This window comes from Emys orbicularis, chromosome 5, assembly GCF_028017835.1.
Source record: "Emys orbicularis isolate rEmyOrb1 chromosome 5, rEmyOrb1.hap1, whole genome shotgun sequence".
Lineage (NCBI taxonomy): Eukaryota > Metazoa > Chordata > Testudines > Emydidae > Emys > Emys orbicularis.
The window spans coordinates 83,974,220-83,999,140 of record NC_088687.1 but is presented as its reverse complement, the minus strand read 5'-3'; the positions used below and the strand labels follow the sequence as shown (position 1 = coordinate 83,999,140).

Sequence of the window (24,921 nt, the reverse complement as noted above, 5' to 3'; positions counted from 1 at the left end):
GAAGCACGTTAGCTTGGCCCACATTCTTGACAGCTGTGAAAATCTCTACTAACAAAGTTCAATAGATTTTTTTTTAAATTAAGCTTTAAAAGTTTTAATTAAATCTCCAATGTTTCCAATTTGTTAGAGAATGGAAAGATTGCTGAAATACGAAAGAAGCTAGAAGAGGAAGAGTTACAAAAAGATAAGATGCACAGGGATGTAAAGAAACACTATAGTGCTATTTCAGTCAGCTGCACTACATCTGTAATCAAGGAGTCAAGTTTTAGAACTGCAGTCAAGAAGACATACAGTACAGTTTGCTCTGCTATCTAGTGATTTTGAATCTAGAGAGTTCAGCAATGATGAATGCATCCAAATTATTGACCATATATCTTTCTGATATTTCCTATGAAGATGACACCAAAACGTCAAAGGACAGCACTATCACTAATACCTGTTCAATAATATAAAAACTTTGAAATTAAAAAAGAAATTAACCATGCTTGATGTCTGTGGACTTGGAAAACACCAAAACTGCCATATCAATTAAAATATATAAATACTAGGAGGCCCTGTCCCACAGTAACTTTACTCAGGCAAAGCCTCTATTGATCTCAATGGTTATTTTGCCTAAGTATGGACTGAAAGACCTGGCCAATACTTTCCTTTTCCTTTTCATACTATTAAATGTTGGAAAATGTCATGTTCAGTCTCAATTTTATTTACTTTTTTTTTTTTTTTTTTTTTTTGCTATTACTCAGTGAATAACAAAGTGGTAGGATAGCCCAAGAATCCTTTTGGTACTAAAATGAGTCTTCTAATACATGTTAACATAAAAACATTATCTTCGTGTAACAATTTTGTATATCTAAATGTTCAAGTTGGATACTTTGTGGATTTTTGTAATAATTTAGCTTTGATACACTAACAAACTGTTCTGAATACCTGGGAGCTTATAGAGACAAGGTGGGTGAGGAAATAATCTTTTATTGGACCAACTTCTGTTGGTGAGAGAGACAAGCTTTCTGTGTGGTTCGAAAGCTTGTCTCTCTCATCAGCAGAAGCTGGTCTCATAAAAAATATTACCTCACCTGCTTTGTCTCTCTTATAGTCTGGGACTGACATGGCTACACTGCATTGGACCTTATACCAATTCCAGGTGAATTATGTTAAGAGGGGGTTAAAGTTTGTGTTTATGGTCTCAGGTTATAAGAAACTGATTTTTTAAGACACAATAGATTTTTTTCAGTGTTTTCCCCTGAATGGAAGTGAAGCCAAACTACCCTTAAGAAAGATGACAGCACCTTATGCTGTCAAGAGGCAGAGAGAGGAGCACTGTGAAGTGCAGATGAATGGAGGTGGTGACCATGTTTGCTATGAAAGGTTGTGGCCTCCGTCCCTTTTGTAAACAATGGGAGATGGTGTCTATTTTCAGAAGGCCATCTTAACAGAAGGCGTATTCTTTTGAAGAAGACAATCCAAATACAGTAATGCGTTTTGGCTTGGTTAAGATGAACATGGAAACCATACCTTTACTTTAGACAATATTTTATCTCTGATTAATAAATACTGATGTTCATCTCAGAAGAGGTAATTGCTGCTTATTGATGCCACCATCATAACATTTATATAAAAACTTAAAATCTAAAATACTTTTTGGTGTGTATATTTGATGTATAAACCTCTCCAACAGTACGAGTAAACTATAACATTTGTATTAATATAGTTTAATTTCACACTTTAAACATATATGATTTGTACATAATTTATGTATTTATTTTGTTTACATATTTATAAAATATCGTCTCAAATAGTATACAATTAAAATCTGGGTTTGCCTTATTTGACTGAATTCTATCTTCCACAAAACTTTTATTTACTTCAAATGCCCTTTAAGCATTGAATTGTTACAAAATCCAAGAAGTGTATTCTTTATCCCACTGTTCAAAGCTAATATGATATCAAGTGTGTAGTCTTGTAGTTCATTACATTTAGTGATCTGAAATTTAAGTGAAACAAAGCTTCCATTAGATGTGCCAATCACAAGTATATTAGATCTAAAGACAACTTTTGCTAAAACAAAACAAACTGTGGCTCCAGTCCTGCAGCAGGATTCACAAGCATGGATCCCTGCACCTATGGAAAGTCCCACTGATTTCAATAAGGCTCTGAATGAATGCAGGAATCCATGCTAGCAAATTCAATTGTAGGATCATGGTCTAAATATCAGAGCATTAGCTTTTCAGGGAAAAAACAAAGACTTGTAAAGCAATGTGGAAGGGGATATTTTGATAAAACATTGCTCATTACATTTCTTAATATTTATGAGCTATGATTTTCATAGAATAATTTTGGTATCACCGTTACCTCCCAAAACGCAAGAGAATAGTATGAGAAAATAAATTAAACTGCGTTCTTTAGATTTCTTTAAGATGGAATACATGGGAGATAGTTTGAAATACTATATTCCATTTCTCTCTCTAGTACTTATGTCAGATTTAATAGTTCTTTCTGTCTATTATTTCCAGCAAGCCAATCCTGACTGCATCTGGCAGCAGTCAATGGCACTTTACTACCAGTTACCCATCTTTAAAGTTTGAGGCCTAGTCTAAACACGTTTTTTGTTCCAGAATAACTATTTCAAATAGAAGTGTAACTTTTTACTGAAATAGTTATATTGGTAGAACCCCTAGTGTGGACACAGTTATACTAGTACAAAGGTGCCTTATAACAGCTTATCTTTGGAAAGGGGATTAAGATATACTGGTATAGGGCACCTTTATCTAGTATAACTGCATCCACAGTGGAAAAGGATGTGTACCACTTTAAAACAGTACAACTTTTGTGTGTAGACAGGCCTTAGTTTCAATAATTAATAAAGGTAAATGTGGAGCATCAAGCAGCTTCTGGTTTAGTCTTATAGGTATAAATAAAAACTCAAAACTGGCTTTGCAACGCAACAGGACTGCTCACCTACAGCATCTGGGCATGGTGGGAAAAGGAGGGTAATTAGAAGAACATTTGGTGGCAGACAGGATGGGGAAGAATATTATATACTTTCAACTTGAAGATTAAAAAAAAATCTAAATCACAAATGTGAAACACATTCCTATGTGTCAAATTTTCAAGAGTGTGCAGCTAACCTGGAGTTCCCCTACAATGTTTCGCACTACACAAGTGTGCATGCAGAAATCATATTTGCATGTATAGTTAATTGATCTGTATGCAAATATTTGGTGTCTGCTCTTGAAAATGTTTTGCTAAGAGAATCTAAAGAAAACAATCTAATTTTTTTATTTACTGTGACTTCTCGAGTTTTGACAAATGAGATCTGAGACCAAATATATTCTAAATATAAACAACATAACACAAGAACTTTAAGAAATGGACTGTATATAAACCTGTGTTAAAAGAATGTTAATGTTGGAAAGGAAAGCACTCAGACATTAGCAACTATCAGACTCCCAATTTAAATACCATGCTCCAGACTGTACTGGCTTTGATTAGCCATTATTACAGGTTTTATGTTGGCCACCAGAGGGAGCCAATTTTATTTCACATATACAATAGAAACAAAAAAGTCAGTTTTATTTTTAATAAAGATATGTTCCTGGTTCCCTGTATATTGTAGCAAGGGCAGAGGATGTCAAAAGAATAAGAACACAACAGGTCAATGATATCATATCATGCAGCAGGTCAATAGGTACATATTTCATTTTAAATTAATCTGAATATACAAAAGAGTAGGAACGAATTCAGAAAATTATTTCATCTATACGTTTCTTATCCTTTTGTCATTAACTAATTGTTCAGAAGGGAAAGAAACACTACTGACTTTAATTTTTAATTTATTTTAAAAATTCTTACTACACCTCTACCCCGATATAACGCTGTCCTCAGGAGCCAAAAAATCTTACCGCGTTATATCGAACTTGCTTTGATCCGCCGGAGTGCGCAGCCCCGCCCCCCCGGAGCACTGCTTTACCGCGTTATATCCGAATTTGTGTTATATCGGGTCGCGTTATATCGGGGTAGAGGTGTATTTTATAAACTATAAACATGAAATATCAAAGTAAATGTAAAGTGCTTACCTTGTAACATTTAAAGCCATTATACTTGTAGAGGGCCTGCTTTTTGATCCAGTAGGAGGATGAAAAATCCGTCCTTCTTTATTAGTTGTGATGGGCTTAGAATATTTAACCACATAGGGCTCAGCAGAATGGGAAGGATAAGGATCAAATGTTCCTGCTTTCATGCCCCCTGACTGGAAAAGAAAAGGAATGTTTCAAAGTGCTAATTTACAATATAATTGCTTTAACTATATTTTTCCATACAAAGGTAATCCAGAACACTGCATGGCAAATCACATCATATTATGTACATATCGGAAAACCACATACCACGTGTGTTTAAAGTCAACAGGAAACTGTTAAGAAAATTTAAATAATTACATTGGTGAATACTTGATTTGACAAATTCTTTTGTATGTATCCTGGATTATGAGGAAAGAATCTTAAAAATATAAAGGGTATTGTAAAAAAAATTAAAATGTAGGGTTTTATTGTGGCAAAAATGGAACCGATAAAGATCACCACTGGTTCCCATCAGTACAGCTCCACTGGTGGTACCAATAGTGGTACCATCTGGCAGGATTCAAGCATTATTATCAGCATGTTGCCTAACCATGCCCAGAGCACTAGACAATATGGTGGTAGATACACCATTGGCTAGTCTCTACTAGCCCTCCCACTAGAACAGCAGTGAGAAGGGTGAGGAAGGGGTGTTACCACCTGCATCCTAGTGCTCTCAGATTTGGGGGCCCTGCACAGTTCTGAGTCCTCCAGAGGAGTGCTAGGTGGAGGAGTTACCTTATTTTATTCCTACTGTTATGAACTGGGTGAAACCTTGTTACTGATGAGTTAAAACCTCATTCAGATTGATAGGTGTGAACTCAACCTTCAATTAACATAACTGTAAGCATAAACCACCACCCAAGACAAAAGGTGTGTTTGAACCTGCTCTGGAGCTTTTGGCTGAGTATTGTTTGAGTACAGGGTGTGTGTGAAGAGAGAGCACATAGAAATAAAGGACAGACAAGAACATAGAGAGAGGGAAAGGCAAGAAAGCCAATCAGGAGCCTGTAAGCACAGCATGACTCTAGAACAAGCTAGAGAGTGAGCTTTGGGTTTGGGGTTGGCTTGGGGGCTGTAAGGTAAGAAACTGTTCCTTTTGTTCTTGGTTCCTTCTGCATTCAGAGACACAGGATTTTGTTCATTCCTTGTAAATAAACAAGAGTGTATCAAGGAAAATACCAGACTCCATCAATTTTTACTTCCAACTGGAACATCCCCAGGGCCTCAAACTCTGATTAGCTGCTGTGGTCTAAAATGGGCAACTCTACATATAAATTTGATTAACTAAATTTTAACAATTGCTCTGTGCTGATTTTAAAGATAAGCTGTTTTCAAGTTATATAGAATATGGTTATATGACAAAGTGACTCACCAGCCTGTGTGTCACCTTGTGGCTGGGTGCAGCGCTGTCAGGGTTTTCCTTTCTCTAACCTTGCTGATCCCGCCATTCAGATCTGCTAGGGCCGTCCTTAGTCTGGTGAGTTAGCCCTCCAGCCAGGTCACTTTTTAGCCTCCCGCTTTTGGGGGTAAGTCAGAGTTCAGTCCAATAACAGTACAACTCTAGGCCCACTAGGCCTTACAACCATTGTCCAGGTGCTTCACCAGGATTTTCATTGGTTGTCTAGGGGAACCCAAACCCAACCTCTACCCTGGATTCCCGGCACAATTTCAGGGCAGCATTCCTTTTTTTTTGCTTCGGCAGTTGCGCTCTCAGAGGTTTTTTTTTTTTTTTTGCTTGGAGCGGCAAAAAACCTAGAGCCCAGACCTCTCCTGTTTATTCTCTGGGCTTCTTCCTACTGTGGACTGCCTTTTTGCCTTCTTCTCCAGCCCTCTTAAGGCCTCAAAGGAAAGGTAACTGAAGAAAGGCACAACACAAAAATAGTCCAAATGTGACCCCGGCTTCCTTGCTTTCAGGAGATACCTGACAAGCCATAGCCTGGCTCAGTATCCTCAAAGCTCTTGTTCAATGTTCATAGGAAGCCTCTGTCAGCTTCATCTTCTGCAGTGCTCCTTCCTAGGAGCAGGTGGGGAGAGGTCTGTCCAAGGGGCATCTCCCTTTTAAGGCTCTTCCTCCGAGAATGGAATGCCTCGCTGGTGCCTGAGGCCCAGTGTATACTTAAAATTTAGGAAAAATCCACACTCCTGAATGCCACAACGATGCTGGCCTAACCCCCCAGTGTAGATGTGACTAGGCTGACAGCAAGTTACTACAGCAATGGGAGAATCCCTTTCGTTCTTGTAGTAACTTCCCCAGCTATGGCACTGTAACCCCTGTAGAGTACACAAGCCCTGAGCCCAAAGCTACTTTTAATCCCTTTTTCCCTGGTGCAGGATTTGTACACCCCATCACAGGTTATTTATAGTTTCTGGTTTTGTATAGAATCAAACTAGATTTCATTGCTTTGTAAATTACAATCACAACTGACAAAGAAAACTCAATCATACCTTTCGTATTTCTGACATAGGAGAACTTTTGCAATAAAAGACCACGAGGTTGCATTTTAAAATTAAAATTCAAAATGATCTGGACAAACTGGAGAAATGGTCTGAAGTAAATAGGATGAAGTTCAATAAGGACAAATGCAAAGTACTCCACTTAGGAAAGAACAATCAATTGCACACATACAAAATGGGAAATGACTGCCTAGGAAGAAGTACTGTGGAAAGGGATCTGGGGATTGTAGTTGATCACAAGCTAAATATGAGTCAACAGTGTAACACTGTTGCAAAAAAAGCAAGCATGATTCTGAGATTTATTAGCAGGAGTGTTGTAAGCAAGACACGAGAAGTAATTCTTCTACTCTCCTACGTGCTGATAAGGCCTCAACTGGAGTATTTTGTCCAGTTCTGGGTACCACATTTCAGGAAGGATGTGGACAAATTGGAGAAAGTCCAGAGAAGAGCAACAAAAATTATTAATGGTCTAGAAAACATGACCTATGAGGACAGATAGAAAAAATTGGGTTGTTTACTCTGGAGAAGAGAAGACTGAGGGAGGACATAACAGTTTTCAAGTACATAAAAGGTTGTTACAAGGAGGGAGAAAAATTGTTCTCATTAACCTCTGAAGATAGGACAAGAAGCAATGGGCTTAAATTGCAGCAAAAGAGGTTTAGGTTGGACATTAGGAAAAACTTAATGTCAGGGTAGTTAAGCACTGGAACAAATTGCCTAGAGAGGTTGTGGAATCTCCATCCTTGGAGGTTTTTAAGAACAGGTTAGACAAATACCTGTCAGGAATGTTCTAGTTATTACTTAGTCCTGCCTTGAGTGCAGGGGACTGGACTAAATGACCTATTGAGGTTTCTTCCAGTCCTACACTTCTATGATTCACTTTTACGATGGATTTTAGGGGGGTTATTTTACAGCAGGTGTCATAGAACAAAATAACACTCTCAACATATTCAGGTTCAACTGAAGTAGCATCAGGCTTTATTCTGAGAAAAGTACCTATTGAGGTTCAGAGCCAGGAAGCCATTGCATTGAGCAGATATGGACTGGTACTCACTGAGTTCTTAGATAGCCAGTGTAGGGGGCTTCTGGTGGGCAACGACCAATAGGGCATTAGTTATGCTCATTTAACTAGAAGCCCTGCACAGGTTGCATGAGTTCCTTACAGTAGGAAGAAGCAATAAGATTTTTTAATACCTACTTCTGCATCAGAGCTAAAATAGCTCATTTGTTCATTAATACTGTATATCAGTGGTCACCAACCGGTCGATCGCGATCAACCGGTCGATCCTAGAGTATCTCCTGCACCCAACACTGTGTCCCAGCCCGACCCCCCTGCCAGAGCCAGTGCCCCATACCCCCTCCTGCACCTCTGCCCCAGCCCTGACCCCCCTCCCAGAGCCAGCATCCTGTACCCACTCTTGCACCCAAACACCCTCCCAGAGCTTGCACCCCTCATCCCCTCCTGCACCCCAACCCCTTGCCCCAGGCTCAGTCCAGAGCCCCCTCCCATACTGCAAACCCCTCGGCCCCACCCCAGAGCCAGCACCCCAGCCCGCACCCCTACCCCAGCCAGGTGAAGGTGAATGAGGGTGGGGGAGAGCGAGTGATGGAGGGCGGGGGGATGGAGTGAGTAGAGCAGGGATTTGGGGAAGAGGCAGGGCCTTGGGGAAGGGGAAGGGTACATCCTGGGTTGCCCTTAAATTCAAAAAGTGATCTTGGGCGTAAAAAGGTTGGAGACCACTGCTGTATATTAATTGATTAGAAATAGACTTAACTACTTTTTAAAGTAATTTTACAGCTTGATTCTGCAGCCCTTACTCACCTTGATGAGCATTTACTCATGAGTAAGACTGTAAGAAATTTGTGGGTTTTTGGTTCAAAAGTTGTAGCCAGTTTGTTAAAGTTGTGGTTCAAAGCATGCAGTCTATTTTCCAAAACATGGCAACAGAAGAGACACTATATGTCCTGTTTGGCTCTCAAAGACAAGCATGACAGAGAGGTGGCTGGGCCAAATTTGAATTGCATTACAACCCTGTGTGCCAGGTCACAATGCCACTCACTCAAATATAGCCCATCCACTCCTCCATCATGTCAGCCCAAATGTGAGTGAGTGGCTTGCTACCTGGCTCAAATTTGCAGCAATTATAAAAAGCTGCAGATTCCACAACAAAATCTTGGCTGGGATTTTCTTAGCACTGGAACAAATTGCCTAGGGAGGTGGTGGAATCTCCATCCTTGGAGGTTTTTAAGAAAAGGTTAGATAAATACCTGACAAGAATGGTCTAGTTCAGTGGTTCTCAAACTTTTTTTTTTGCAGACCACTTGAAAATTGCTGAGGGTCTCAGTAGACCACTTAATGATCTTTCCAAATGTTGTTTGTACCATTAGCTAACTATTGTAAAGTATTTTGGATAAAAGTGCTATATAAAAAAAACTTTATAATAATTAATATTTTTTGTTCTACAAATAAAAGCACACAACTCATATTTTAATATCAGTATCTTATCTTTCTAATGTGATGGATGTGCCCTCTCTCTCCCGCCGTGGCAGCCCCCAAGCTGAGGCTGGGAAGGAGGGGGGTCTCTCCCCAGCAGCCGCAGCCCTCGAGCTGGGCAAAGTCGCCTCTTTCTCTGGCCACCCCAGCCCTGCACATCCCAAAGTCCCCCCACCCCCTCTTCTCACCCCACTGCCCCCTCCCACCTACCCCCTCAAGGGATACCCTCAAGGCCTCAAGGCCACCACCTCACCTTACATGTGCATCTTTTCCAGGGTCCAGGCACCTAATTAGTGGAGCTACACCTGCGTGGTTCCACTAATTAAGAGGGCGGCTCTTCATTCTCTCGTGTGTGGCCTCCCAGGCGCGCACCTTAGAGGGAACTATCGCGGACCACCTGAATGGAGCTCGCGGACCACAGTTTGAGAACCTCTGGTCTAGTTATTACGTAGCCCTGTCTTGAGTGAAGGGGACTAGATTAGACGACCTATTGAGGTCCCTTCCAATCCTACTCTTCTACGATTTTTGTCTTCTATACAATATGATTTAAACTTTCTACAAGAACACCACCAAATATTTGGATTTTCACTTTTTGCTACAGTAGTTAGAGAGCAGACTCACCTTTTTAGCAGGAGAACTTGGTTTAAAGGGGTGTGCAACTGGCTTTTCTGGGGTTGGTTTCTTAGCTGGTGCCAAAGGTTTATCATCATAATATGGATTTATGTCAAAATACTCCCGAGGATAGAGATTTAACTTGAAAGGCCCTCCTTTAACCAAACGCAGATGGTCTTCATGCACCTTCTGTAAAATAAGTAGTTTTAAAGGTATCACCTTGGGCATTTTTACCTCAGATTATTCTGATTAGAAAAAAATAAAAAGAGATTTAAATTCAGTCTTGAAAAAAACTTACTTTTAGCAATGTATTTAATGTAATTTCCTCTGTTAATGTTAATTCTGGCTTCCACATATACATTAGGCACAACATAATGCATAACGAAACAATCCACTGAGCACAACAAATGCTAGGAAACTATGACACACTTAAAGAAGAATTTAAGGACTTCTTAAAATAAGTAAATTTAAAAACTCTTTAAGATCTCAAATTAATTAATGGACACATGGTACATGTATGGACTTTAACATTACAAATACAGTACAAACTTGCTAATTCATGCTAATGATGGGGAGCAAATTTTCACTGCTTAATGAATAAGAAACAAATGTTGCCCTCCTCCGGAGGACAGAGGTACCTGTGGCAACCAAAACAATGTGGTTCTACTGCATGAGGAGAAGGCAGGATTTGGGGAGTTATACAATTGGTGGTACACCTTTTTTTAATTTAAATTTAGAGCTTGCAAAATGTGCAGATTGACAACCCAGGAGAATTAGGTCCTTTATTTATCCTCCAGCTTCACCACAATGACCGTCTATGGGTTGACTTGTAGAGACCAACCACCTCTAAAGCCAAGAGGATACTTCATTCTCTAAGTCCATTCAGTGTCTGATACTTCTCTTTTGTGTTTTATTTGAAGAGCTGAGCAGAGAACTTGTGTGGAGTCCACCATCGTGTGGTGACTGTGTGAAACTTAGGTCTTGTCTTCACTACTATGCTGTATCGGTGCAGCTGCATCTGGTGAAGACGTGCTTCATCAACAGGAGAGCGCTCCCCCATCGATGTAATTATTCCACCTCAACGAGAGGTGGAAGCTATGTCGGCGGGAGAGTGTCTCCCATCAACATAGCCCGGTATAGACACTACTTTAAGTCGATGTAACTTATGTCGCTGAGGAGAGGAGGGATAGCTCGGAGGTTTAAGCATTGGCCTGCTAAACCCAGAGTTGTGAGTTCAATCCTTGAGGGGGCCACTTAGGGATCTGGGGCAAAATCAGTACTTGGTTCTGCTAGTGAAGGCAGGGGGCTGGACTCAATGACCTCTCAGGGTCCCTTCCAGTTCTATGAGATAGGTATATCTCTATTTATTTATCAACTTAAGCAGTAGTGTAGACAAGCCCTTAGTCATTCTGGATCATTCCTCCACTATTTGTGGTCACACTTGTATTATGTTACATGGTTCTAATCAGAGATGAGCCCCACACAAACCCTAAATCTAAACACCCTCAGACTTCACAAAGTTCAGTTCTGGATCTGAACTTTGCAATTTGGGCCCAAACTACCAAAAAAATTTGCAACTTGGGTCATTCAAACTAATAAAAAATTAACCGTTCTAACCCAAATGTGAACTAGTAGCAAACAAAACCCCAATCCTGATGCTGAAACTTATAATATATGTATAGTAAAAGCTGTTTTATCTGGCACTTCACCAACCGGAAAGCTCTATAAACTGGCATTTCTGATCTTTACTGAAATTCCGGTTTATAGTTCGGTTGGCACAGGGCCGGCAGTGAGTTGGGGCACGGGAGGGGGTGTGAAGCGTGGGCTCTGGGAGGGAGTTTGGGTGCGGAAAGGATTTGGGGGTGCAGGGTGCCAGATCTGGGGGCTGCTCACCTTGGGTGGCTCCTCGCAAGCGGCGACCTGTCCTGGCTGCTCCTAGGCGGAGGCGGAGCAGGCAGCTCTGCATGCTGCCCCCATCCTGCCCCGAGCACTAGCTCCGCAGCTCCCATTGGCTATGAACTGTGGCCAATGGGAGCTGTGGGGGTGGTGTCTGCAGGTGGAGGCAGCGCACAGAGCTGCCTGCCGCACCTTTGCCTCGGAGTGGCTAGGACAGGGGGCTGCCTGAGGTGAGCACCCCCTGGATCTGGCACCCGAAACCCCTCCCGCGCCCTAACCTGCTGCCCTGAGCCCCCGTCTCATACCCAAACTCCCTCCCTCTTAGTTAACTGGCATTTTTCACTTACCCAATTCCCCCAATATGCCGGATAAAACAGCTTTTACTGTATTTTCCCCCTCAAAATCTCAATTTAACTCCAAACAGATATTAGTTTGTGGTAAAAATATAAAGCTCAAAATACTTATTCCTATGGCAAAAAAGCCCTCTTTCAGCTATCATTGTTCCCCATATATGATGAAAATATACAATATTAGTGAGATTGATACATAGAAATATAAATATAGCAGCCTTCTCATATTTACTAAGTTATATAGTGAAATACAGATTATATGCTCTATGTTTGTACAGCCCCTAATAAAATAAGAGTCCCAGTCCATGACTTGGGTTCCTAGGACTTACCACAATACAAATAAAAATAAACAAACAAATAAATAATAATTAATTTGGGTCTCTCTCTCTCTCTCTTAATTCAATACTTTGGGTCAAATCCTTAGCCCACTGCTCAGCCTAAGCAATAGGACTCTGTGCTGGGGTGACTAAGCGGGAAAGGAATAATATATTTAACAAAAAAAGGCAATTTATCTGCAGTCCAGTTGGTAAATAAATAAATACTGGTTGCTTTAGGCTAAAAGAAAAACTACAGGAAAGGTAAACTGTTTACAAATAGTGATTAAATAAAGTTACTGAATAATTTTACCTTTGCATTCATTTTTCCAATGTCATACACATCACTTGAGTGTGGATACTGTTTACCTATGGTAAGATTTGGATATCTGTGTAAAGAAAATTAGTAATGGTGACCTCAAAGTTCAGCATTTGATGAAATACTATTCAGGAAATTATACTGAATGTTTTACCCATATCCAGTTCCTTTCTTTCCAGGATTTGTGTAAAGGTTCTTTCCAGGAGGAGCATATGCTGTTTTCCCTCTTAGTTGTGCACTGAAGAATGGATATGGACCACCTATAGTTCCATAATAAGTACCCATTCCGCATCTGAAATATAAAATAAACACATAATACAATAATTATTGTTAATAATAATAAATTAATAATTAGTATCCATTCAGTGCTATACAGTTTCAAAATTCTGAATGATATTAATTGAAAAACAAGCAACTAACATTTTTGGACTACACATATAAAACTTGAGGTTCTGTTCATTCCACATGTACAACAATGATCCTATGCACAGTGTGGTAGAGGCACACGATGCGAGTAGTGGGGACAGAGTTAAAGTTTTGGGGCACCTTAGTTGTGCATGTCCACACTCGTCAATGTTTGGCTTTTGGTTTGTTTGCTTTAAATCTTCTCTTAACATGTTCCTGCTTTTCACCGTTGTTGTTGTTGTTTTTATGTCAACCTTATATTAAGGGTATTTTTAGGTATTTACAACCTTAACTATATTTTACCAACATTTTTGTATTGAATTTCCTACTGTATGTTTTACCAACATTTTTTAAGAATGAAGAGGTACTCTCAGGACCAGGTAGCCAGGGTCTTCAGAGGAATTTCCTGATGTGGGGCTTAGGATCTCTGCAAGGGATTAGCTTCAACTATTCATGTCCCAAATATGCATTTTATCAAAGAGCATGCAGGCTCTGACACATATTTTATAACAGCCCGCAAATCTTAATATATAAAAACTTCCATCAGTGCCCCCCAAACTAGTGAAAGGCACTGCTCATCATCAGAGGCAATGGCAAACAAATTTGGGATTTTGCTATTAAAGAAAACAAAAGTTGGAAGAACTTTAAAAAAGTGATAAATAGCTCATTTTCGTAACTACAATTATAAGACCCATTTTCAGATGTTTATATCTTTGCCAAACTTTAAACGTTCAGAATGACATTTTCCATGTCGAGTGTCTGTTTGAAGCTGATTTTTTCCTGTACTATTTCAGCCAAAATGGTTGAGTCATTTTGGAGAATGAGGCTAAAGAAAGATAAATTGTTTTGATAAATAGCCCATTTTCCTAACTACAATTTCTTTAAAAATACTTCAAAACAAATTAATTTTAAATTGGGGGGGGGGAAGTTGTTTTGCCCACAGTAAAAAAGTCTGGCTACCTTTTCTTTGAAATGCTCTGGTGCCCCCAAGCTTTAGAGCAGTGGTTCTCAACCAGGGATAGGCGTACCCCTGGAAGTAGGGGTACATCAACTCATCTAGATATTAGCCTAGTTTTACAACAGCCTACATGAAAAGAAGTCAGTACAAACTAAAATTTAATATGGACAATTACTTGCTTATACTATATCACTGTTTCTCAAAATGGGAGTCGTGATTTATTTTATAATTATATGGTAAAAATGAGAAAGTAAGCAATTTTTCAGTAATAATGTGCTGTGACACTTTTGTATTTGTATAAAAACAACAAAGAGTCCGGTGGCACCTTAAAGACTAACAGATTTATTTGGGCATAAGCTTTCGTGGGTAAAAAAACCACTTCTTCAGATGCATGGAGTGAAAATTACAGATGCAGGCATTATATAATGATACATGAAGAGAAGGGAGTTACCTCACAAGTGTTGACAGGGCCAATTCGATCAGAGTGGATGTAGTCCACTCCCAATAATAGATGAGGAGGTGTCAATACCAAAAGAGGGAAAATTGCTTTTGTAGTGAGCCAGCCACTCCCAGTCCCTATTCAAGCCCAAATTAATGGTGTTAAATTTGCAAATGAATTTTAGTTTTGCTGTTTCTCTTTGAAGTCTGTTTCTGAAGTTTTTTTGTTCAAGTATAGCTACTTTTAAATCTGTTATTGAATGTCCAGGGAGATTGAAGTGTTCTCCTACTGGCTTTTGTATGTTACCATTCCTGATGACTGATTTGTGTCCATTTATTCTTTTATGTAGGGACTGTCCAGTTTGGCCAATATACATGGCAGAGGGGCATTTTGTAAGTAGTTTATAAGTGAGGTGAAACTTGGGTATGCAAGACAAATCAGTTTCCTGAAAGGTTGAGAACCACTGCTTTAGAGCAGGGACTTGAAACCTGGCAAAGGATGGCTTTTGTGTCAGGAATGGACATTTGGTTGTCCCCATAAAAAAAGAGTTGAATTTGGTCAATTATAAACCTTTAAAAAAACTACAGTTTGCAAATGCTCGGTAGAGACTAGCTAAAGATAAACAGGTAAAATCTCCAAAGATTCCATCCTCCCTGGGCATACCCAGCCTTTTACAGCTCCTAGTGCTGACCGGACTGCACATGCACCATCCTCACAGAGCAATTGAGCATGCTCCAGCCCAGAACTACAGGAATTCAGAAAGACTTCCCCTATAACAGCTGCTCCCAGTTGCTCGAGGCTGGGGTGGGGCTGGGCACTGCAACTGAGAGCAGTAGGCAGTCTCTCCTCAGCTCTCGATCACCCCCCCTGCTGGCACCCAGACAGCATGGTGGGGGAACATATCTGATTCTAATGCACAGAGGAGAAAATCCAGGCCAGGAGGGATGGGAAGAACTAGATTAGAGCAAGATTGGTGAGACTGGCGGAGGGGAGAAACAGTGACAGGGAGTTGGAGGGAGAGACTGGGACTGGTTGTGCAAGAATGGGACTGGGAACTGGGGGCACAGGAAATGTTTGGGCAAGGAGACTGGGAGCTAGTGGGGAAGTAGAGGCTGTGACTGGAAGCTAGTAAGGGAAACGGAGGAAGAAAACAAAGCCAGTTGGCTGGGGAGTGGGGAACACTGAAATGAGATGAGGAATTGGGGGGAGGGAGGAACTGGGACTGGCTGGGTAGAGAGGATAAAACAAGCAGACAGGGAGGGAATGTAGGGGGAGACTGAGATTGGATGAGGAGCCCAGGGAAGGAGACTGGGACAGGGAGCTAGTGGGAGGGGAAGAGGAGAGATCAAATCAGATGAGGAGCTGGGCGTGGTGGGGACTGGGACTGACTAGGTAAGGAAACTGGGGACCAGAGCCATCCCTAGGGTATGGCAAATCGGGGTGACCGCCCTGGGCCCCACACTTTGGAGGGCCCTGCGCTTCCTGAGGAGGTGGGCGGGGAGGTGAGGCAGGAGTCGGCGGGCGGGGGGCAAGGCGGAGCCCCCCTACCAACCTCCCCCTGCCCCCAGTGACTCCTGCCCGCCGACAGCCCTGCCGATCAGTGCCTCCCCCTCCCTCCCAGCACCTACTGCTGATCAGCTGTTTTGTGGCATCTGGACTTGGTGCTGGGGGTGGAGGGGAGAGGAGCGAGGGCGCAGCATGCTCAGGGGAGGGGGCGGAACTGGGTGGGGAAGAGGTGGGGCGGGATGGAGCCTTGGGGGAAGGGGTGGAGTGGGGGTGGGGCCTGGGCGGAGCACCCCCCAGCAGATAGAAACTGGGTGCCTATGTCCTGGGCCCCGCACCCCCCTAGAGATGGCCCTGCTGGGGACAAGTTGTTGGGGTGGGAGTGGTGGAACTAGGACTGGCTGGGCAAGCAGTTTGGAATAGGTGTGGGGAGGGGGAGAGATTGGAAGTCTGGAGGAAGACTGGGACTTGGAGAGTGAACTGAGAGAAGAGCAGAACTGTCTGGGCAGGGAGACTGGGACTGGGATGAGAAACTGGAGACTGGGGCTGGAAAGGTAAGGAGCATGGGACTGAGACAAGGAGGCAGGGATGAGGAAGAGACTGGACTGGGACTAGGACAGGTTCAATGGGATGGAGAGGAAGAGATCAAGCTTGAGAGAAACAGGCAGAGAATCATCTGTGCCTATTGGAGCACACTCCCTTCCAGAACCTGGAATGAAACCCAAGATTCCTCTGCTGTCAGCAAATATCCACGAAACCCACTGACAAAATGTTTGTCTTATCTCCCGCTAGCTCAAGTGGCAGAGATCTGTGTGGTGGAACTAAAGGTTCCATGCCTGCTGAGGAACCACATGGGTCAATGTGATGCCACATGATGGAATTCTATTTTTGCGGTTTGCTTTTTTAAAATCCTGGGAAATTGCTCACAAAAATGCTATGCTAAAAGAACATTATTAAGGTTGCAAAGTCAAGCACTCAAAAGTTAGGAAATGCCAGAATTAAGGTTTCCTGTGCATCTTTAATTCATCTTCCTTGTGCAGTCTTTAATTATATGATTGCGTACTATCTTTAACATAGGATCCCTGCCTGACTGAGTACAGAGATGGATCTGCTTTGTGGATGAACCTGAGCTGTGTAGTAAGGGATGCTATTGTCTGTAGGACCCCCTGTCTCATTTGTTGCAGAAGTTGTGTAGTGAGTGAGGCAAGGAATAGCAAGCAAGAAATGAAGGGTCTTGTGGTTAAGACAGCTGAATGCTGCCCAGAAGAACTGGATTCTAACCCCTGTCTCTGCCACAGCGTTCCTGAGTGATGCTAAGCAAGTCACTTAAACCAAACTTTTCAGAGACGATCACTAATTATGTGTTTCTCATTTTCTGGGTTTAAGTGAGCAACGTCCATCTTGTGCACTAAATGAGGCAGGGGTCACATGAAAAAATAATGTGACTATGTAAACACTGTACCCTAATGCCTATGTACAAGAGGGCCAAATTAAGGTAGCACAGGCAACCTTCCATTGACTTCAGTGGACTTGAGCTTGGGGCTAGGTGTGCATGGCAATTAATTCCTACTGGGTTGGGGTGGTTTGACTGGTTTCTATAGAAAATATAGCAGAGGTAACAGAAGTGTCTGAGAGTGAGTGGGTCTCCCTTAACTATAGTGGGATAGCACTCGCCTACCCATCAAAGATAGCACAGGCATATACACACCAGCTCCTACATCCCCATTATGGCTGCTCAACTGTCAGTGAATGATTCTGTACAGGCTCCTAGAACCACCTGATTTCCAACCTCGCCAGTGGAGGGGGTATGGTGTGAGCTGATCTACTTTGCAGTGGGGACAGGATGGACTCAGAACTCAGTGGAGGAATGGGACATAAAGATGGCTTAAAACCACCTTTGTGCACACATAGCAGAGCACAGCTCGGACACAGGCCAGGATCTGGGCCTTCTACTTCATTGTGAGGCAGTCCATGGTATATAAAAGGGGCCACTTCCTGGATATTTATGACAAATGACCAGACAAAGTTTATGGTGAACAGATTTTCAAGCATACTGAAATGTACAGGAAAAGAAAGTAAGGGACACTGCTCCCACTAGACCCCATAGCCATTAGCAGAGTCTCAGCCCATATGATTCTTGGTTGAAGAAGCCCCCTTTGCTCTCTAAACCTTCTGACTTCTGGGGGATACTTTTTAGCAATCTTCCATTTGAAAAATGAGGAAATCCTACTACAGACAAGTGAAATTAAAGCCCTACTTATATGGCTAAATTCTGTCTGCCTATGTGCATACATATGCATCAATGAAATAGCATATACACGCATGGTATTTCTAGAGCATGTGGCAGAAAATGGCCAATCCTGGCTCCTCAAAAAAACGAACAAGAGGTTACTCTCCAAGCTCTTCACAGCCCAAGCCACAGAGAGATGACTGGACATAGCCATAGACATAGCCTGTGTAGTGAGTACTGCACAAGTCTCCAGATCACTGGCAAAGCAGCAGTGTATATATGTAGCTAGGCTTTGTATTTTTATATATAGTTAATAAACATGGTTATTTAGAATCCAACTGTGTCCATGTGCTCGCCTCATATTATTAATGTTGTATAGAGTGCAAAGACACGATAGTTTGTCTATATTCCGTATGCATTCCTTGACTTTTGAATATCCCCTGCAAACAGCTCACCCTCAAAGATTATCCCTACCCCTAGTAAGAAGAGAGTGGTGTAGGCTCTGTGTGAGGTGCAAAGTCACCTATATATTATGGATAAGGCTACCATTTTTTCACGGAGGTCGTGGAAGTCAGCCCTATCGGCTAGGAGCTGCAGAGTAGCGCCCCCTCCTCCCCCCGGAGCTCCCGGGGCCACAGCTCCTGGCCGCCTTGGGCAGTGAGGTCCCCCGCAGCTCTCCACCACTGGGGGCAGTGCCCCCCTCCAGCTCGTGACCAACATAGGCGCCAGGGTCACCCCCCCTCCCCCATGCTCCAAGCTGCCGCAGGCAGTGGGGCCGCAGCTCCAAGCCACCCAGGAGCTCTGAGCCACCGAGGGCAGCAGGGGCGCCCAGAGTTCGGAGCAGCCCCTGCAGCTGCCCAACCTCTGCAGGTAGTGTGGAGACCCTGTAGCTGAGCTCCCCATTTTGTCAGGGATATTTTTAATAAAAGTTACAGACAGGTCACAGGCTTCTGTGAATTTTTCTTTATTGCCTGTGACCTGTCCATGACTTTTACTAAAAATATCTGTGACAAAATCTTAGCCTTTATTATAGACACATATACATTACAGTGTATACCGAATAAGTGTACATTTGGGGACACAGAAGCAGAGTGGGGACATTATGCCTATTTGTGAATACCTGCCAGAGTCTGGCCCATAGTTTTTAATATCCCTTTAAGACAATCCTTGTGTTTTAATAAATGGATTAGACATCTTACATTTCTTTAAATATAACAGACTTTTTCCTGCCTGTCTGTATTTTTAATTAAAAAGCCCCAAAAGCAAGAAAACCTCTCAGTCCAATAACAGTTACATGAACTCTTGCTTTAACTGTAATTATGTGATGCTACATGGGATCTTTGTTCAGACAGATAAATATTTTCATCAAAAGGTCAAACGCACTGCAGGCTATTTATGTCTCCGTATCCTCTGACCAACTCAGTCACAGAGGTGTCATCCCATGATGTTTTCAATGGGTGGTACTTTTATTCTGGTAGAGCCCATTTTTCTCCAGCACTGTGGACTGATCAGGTATTATAAAAAATCCAAGGTAATGGAACTCTGGCAATAGAAATAGAGAAATTCAGGATAGCGGATTCTGTTAGTCCCATTTCCCATGATGCAGAACTCTTAGCTTCACACAATATTCTGCTTGAGATCTTTAACGTCTCTCTCTCTCTCTAAGTTTATGTTGGTTATCAGGTGTATGGACGATGGCAGTACTGTGTTTTAACACTGCTTCTTTATCATATGTTGTACATATCGTCTCATAAAAACAAGACCGTACTCTTGTTAACAGTTAACTTTTATAAAAAAGTTGTGACAAATTATTTTTAATGCAGCACACACACAAAAAGGAAGCCTTTCCAAATACTTACGGCAGTTTGACTCCATTGCTTGGAAGGAAAGCTTTGCCCATATTTTTCTTTGACTCTGCCAATCTATATCGCCTCCTTAGTTGCACAGGGTTTGAGTAGGCTTCACCTTCGAAAACCCTCATAAACTGAGGCTCAAAGTAACCTGCCTGAAGAGCTGACAGCATTTTGGTACCCCCAGGTAACATTTGTTTGTTCTTGCTTGCAGCTTCATTGAAAGGGCCTTTAAAACAATAAGCATTGTAAATATTCACTTAACTCTACAGATTCTCTTAATTTAAATGTAGAAATTAAAAATGAAGACTGGGTATGGATGATTCAAAGGGACTGGTAATGCAGTACAGAACCTTTCACCTGTAAGTCACATGTGGTAGTGACTGATTGCTGATACTATATGGCAACTGTTCAGTAACTTAATATATGGAAAAAGAATTGTTTGACTCAGTCAAGTTTCTAGTGGCATGCATCCATAACACAAAAATACCATTGCAATTAGTACCTTTTGGAGGGAGGCCATAACTATTCTGCACTAACATCTAGCATTATCTAGCAGAGGAAGGTATAACATGATCCAATGGCTGGAAGTTGAAACTAGACAAATTCAGACTGGAAATAAGGCATGATATTTTAAGTGAGAATAATTAGTCACTGGAACAATTTACCAAGGGTCATGATGGATTCTCCATCACTGACCATTTTTAATTCAAAATTGGATGCTTTGCTAAAAGATCTGCTCTAGGAATTATTTTTGGGGAAGTTCTATGGCCTGTGTTATACAGGAGGTCAGACAAGATAATCACATTGTCCCTTCTGGTCTTGGAATCTATGAACATCAATTCACAAAGGCTGACTTTTACTGAGGGTCAAACTCTGTCATCCTTACTCATCAAGAGTAATGCCATGAGTAGTTCCAATGAACAAGAGTGAGGATGAAAGAATCCAGCCCTAAGTAATAAATAAATAAATAAATCTCCTATGCACATTGGTCAACTACGAGCAAAGAAATAAAAGATTACCACAAAATGTAAAGTACTGAAAACATAATCTTACAACAGAAGTGCCAGTTGGAGCAGCCACACAGAAAAAACTACCTGCTCTCAGCATCGGCATGTCAGGGGAAGATAAGGCTTTCCATAATGCCAGTTCAGTTTTAACATTACAAATGTTAACAAAGATAACCAAGGAGCAAAACTGTGGAGCAATTTGCTGTTGGATTAAGTCATCATATTAATGCTGTTCTGCAGTTGAGTCTCTTAGCAGAATATTCAAAATAATGAAGATAATTTGTATATTTACTGACAAAGAAAATTGGTGTCCCATTTTTTGTTTTCTTTCAGAACAATTGGGAAACAGTTTCAAAGGACCTAATTTCTTAAAATGTTCATTTCAAAGTAATTAAATGCTATACATATCCTATAAAGTAATCTACTTTACCTGGTTTGTCTCAGGGGTTTCAAAAATTTTAATTGGTCGCCTGTTAACCTAATTTTACATAATTTATCTACCCTTCTCAAAACTCACAGCTATTAATTTAAAATTTGAATCATAAGGACATTATAAATTTAAAAAAATGCTGCACTCATTTGGGACGTGCAAAGGGCTACACAATCTGTGAGTTGACATTTCCAAGGGAAAGAATGCCAATGTGAAAAGCCAAAAGAATATGTACTATCGCAAAAGTCTAAAAGTAAATCCACTTGCAATGTCTCTGCATGGAGCAACTGGAACCCTACCACCACTTATATCCCATGGTGTGGTGAGAAGAAGCCCCTGGAAATCTCCACAATTATGGCAGGGAAGGGGGATGAGTCACTGGAGGGGACACCTACTCCCCACCAGCTGGTAGGTAAAGACACACCAGTCATTTCAATAGTATATTTTATCTGTAACTTGGACAACAAAATGCAGCATATATATTTTTATTAATCTTAATACATAAAACTCAGCTAAACTGAAAAATATTTATGTTTTTATGCCCTTTTTGCATTTATTGTGATATATTAAGCAGACCTCTACTAAAAATGGATTATGCCACACTGAGCAAAGACAGAGAGCTTTTTGGTTACTAAAAAACCCAGATGTCTCTAAAAGGACTAATAGAAAACAGTGAGTCAGTAGAAAGACAGATTAGACAGCTATTGGAAATATCCTTATTGCTAAAATGAAATGTACTTACGCATATAGTGTGAGACATATTTATCTCCAATGGTAACATACTCCATTTCACTGAAGAGGCCAACCCTCTCCATGTCAGTTTTTCCTTCTCCAGGCATGGTTGGTTGTGTGTGACAGTTCACTACACTAGAAAATATAGATGTTTCTTATGCTCACTTCTTTTACTGCAAAAACGTACAAATAGAGTTACAGTCAAAGTCTGCAACAAGTTTAAGCATTTAAAATAAAATGTACCATTATGGTGCCGAGATTCTTTGGTTCAAAAGTACTAGCACTCAGTTCCTTTACATTTCTATTGTACTCAGTATGTAACATTAGCTATAAAGTACAGTAACTCCTCCCTTAACATTGTAGTTATGTTCCTGAAAAATGATACTTTAAGCGAAACAATGTTAAGCGAATCCAATTTCCCCATCAGAATTAATGTAAATAGCAGAGGTTAGGTTCCAGGGACTTTTTTTGCCAGACAAAAGACTATATATATATATATATATATATATATATATATATATATATATATATATATATATATATATATACACACACACACACACACAGAGAGAGAGTGTGTGTATATACACACACAAACATATACACAGTATACGTTTTAAACAATTTAATACTGTACAGAGCAATGATGATTTTGTAGCTTGGTTGAGGTGGTGAAGTCAGAGGGTGGAAGAGGATGGGATATTTCCCAGGGAATGCCTTATTGCTAAATGATGAATTAGCACTCGGCTGAGCCCTCAAGGGCTAACACATTGTTGTTAATGTAGCCTCACACTCTACAAGGCAGTAAGAATGGCAGGAGGGGAGACAGCATGCAGAGAGACAGAGATACACACAGTGAGAGAGAGAGAGAGACAGTCAGACAGACAGACAGACTGCATTGCCCCTTTAAGTTCGCTGACCCCACTTCAAGTACACTGCCTTTTTAAGTTGATCAGCAAGCTGTCATGTCCCCCGCTGCTCTGTGGAGATGGCCGGATGGGGTAAAGGAGCAGGAGGGAGGGGGACACCCTGACATTAGCACCCCTCTTCTTTCCCCCCCCCCCCTTACACAGCAAGCAGGAAACTCCCGGGCAGAGGGCAGGAGCAGCACATGGCAGTGGGGGAAGGGACAGCTGAACTGCTGGGCAATTGATAGCCTGCTGGGCGGCTGCCACGCAGGGAACTTGGGCGGGGGGGGGGGGGAAAGCTGATGGGGGAGCTGATGGGGGGGCTGCTGGTTCACCATGGTTCCAAGCCCCCACCAGCTAGCTCCAACAGACAGCTCTTTCTGCAAGCAGTGGACAAAGCAGGCAGCTGCCAAACAACGTTGTAAGGGAGCATTGTGCAACTTTAAACTAGCATGTTCCCTAATTGATCAGCAACGTAACAATGAAATAATGTTAACCGGGATGACTTTAAGTGAGGAGCTACTGTAGGTCATAACTGGAGTGGTGATTGTGAGAAGAGGACTGAACTAGAGTGCATGGGAAAGAGCCAGCAGGGTTAGCTCTGTGGTTTGAGCATTGGCCTGCTAAACTCAGCATTGTGTGTTCAATCCTTGAGGGGGCAATTTGGGGATTTAGTTGGGGATCGGTCCTGCTTTAAGCATGGGGTTGGACTAGATGACCTCCTGAGGTCTCTTCCAACCCTGATATTCTATGATCACATGTCCTTTGAAAAACAAATTTAAAACCAATATGAGACAGATATGGCCCACATTCATCTGTGATGTAACTGGGTTCAACTCTTATTAAAATCTCTGGATCCAAATTTGCTAATAAGTACCCTTAAAATATTGAGATCAGGGATCTGAGTAGTGCAGATCATTGGTCAGGATATGCAGGATAGCATCTCCTTTTGCTTTCTGGATTACCTTCAGCTGTGCTTTGTAGTCATCCTTGGTTAACAATGAGCAGGGGTAGTACAAGGAGATGTGAAGAAGTTTTGGGATCCTTATTGTGGTAACCTAAATCCTGATCCTGAAAAGTGCTGACCAGCTACTATTCCCACTGACTTAAAAAATGTAAATGATTGAGGTCAATGGCAGCTATGGGTGCTCAGCTCTTCTCAAGATCAGTCCCCTAATCAGCATATAAAGAGACCCCTGAGCACTGCATTTAGAATATATGGTGTATAACTTTTCAAGGGGTATAATATATTTTACCTGCCTCTCAGGGATGTTGAGCAATTTAATGTATTAATATTGGTAAAGCTCTTTGGATGGAAGATGTTGCAGAAGTGCAATGTACTGTTAAAGTAAAAACTGATTTTAAATGATGATGTAACCATCAGTTACATATAAACACACACATATAATTGCATCAGTTTACATACATGTAAACATATTTTTGTAACTATAATTACATCAGCATATGAATAATCGATGCATAAATATCATTACCGCATAAATTATTGCAGATATTTGCATGATTAAATAATTTGCATGAAATCTTCCTTGACAGTAACGACTGACTGTTAATTGCAGTGGTTGAGGTGAGCCGCACAGAGAGGGAATAATCAGCAGCACACGCTTTAAGGAGGACGTCTGGACGGATTTCTCACTCACCTCACACCAACCCCGACGGGTATGTTGCAGAGGGTCAGCAGCAGCCCTCTCCTCTCTGTATCCCCAGGCGGCGGCAGCAGCTTCTCAGAGGGACGGGACTCTACCCAGGGCTCTTTGTTGATGCAGTTGCTCTGGATTCCGGAAAGTCCAACAACACATGAACAGCATTCCAGTATTGTCCACCCCATCTGTGGAGCCCTGTTGGTGTAGTCCAGAGGCTGCGCGCGCTGCGCGCGCGCGCTGC

General features: G+C 41.6%; 1 protein-coding gene across 1 annotated transcript; it reads right to left on the bottom strand.

Annotated features, from left to right (window-relative positions):
* Window positions 1-1,696: 1,696 nt before the first annotated feature.
* On the bottom strand, window positions 1,697-24,884 carry CFAP96 (cilia and flagella associated protein 96). Its single transcript, XM_065405340.1, has 8 exons — window positions 24,678-24,884; window positions 22,122-22,246; window positions 19,949-20,168; window positions 12,709-12,846; window positions 12,549-12,624; window positions 9,685-9,864; window positions 4,074-4,246; window positions 1,697-1,981 (listed from the first exon to the last, which is right to left on the bottom strand). The coding sequence occupies exons 1-8, from the start codon at window positions 24,863-24,865 to the stop codon at window positions 1,933-1,935; spliced, it is 1,149 nt and encodes a 382-aa protein (XP_065261412.1). The 5' UTR covers window positions 24,866-24,884; the 3' UTR covers window positions 1,697-1,932.
* Between the last annotated feature and the right edge of the window lie 37 nt (window positions 24,885-24,921).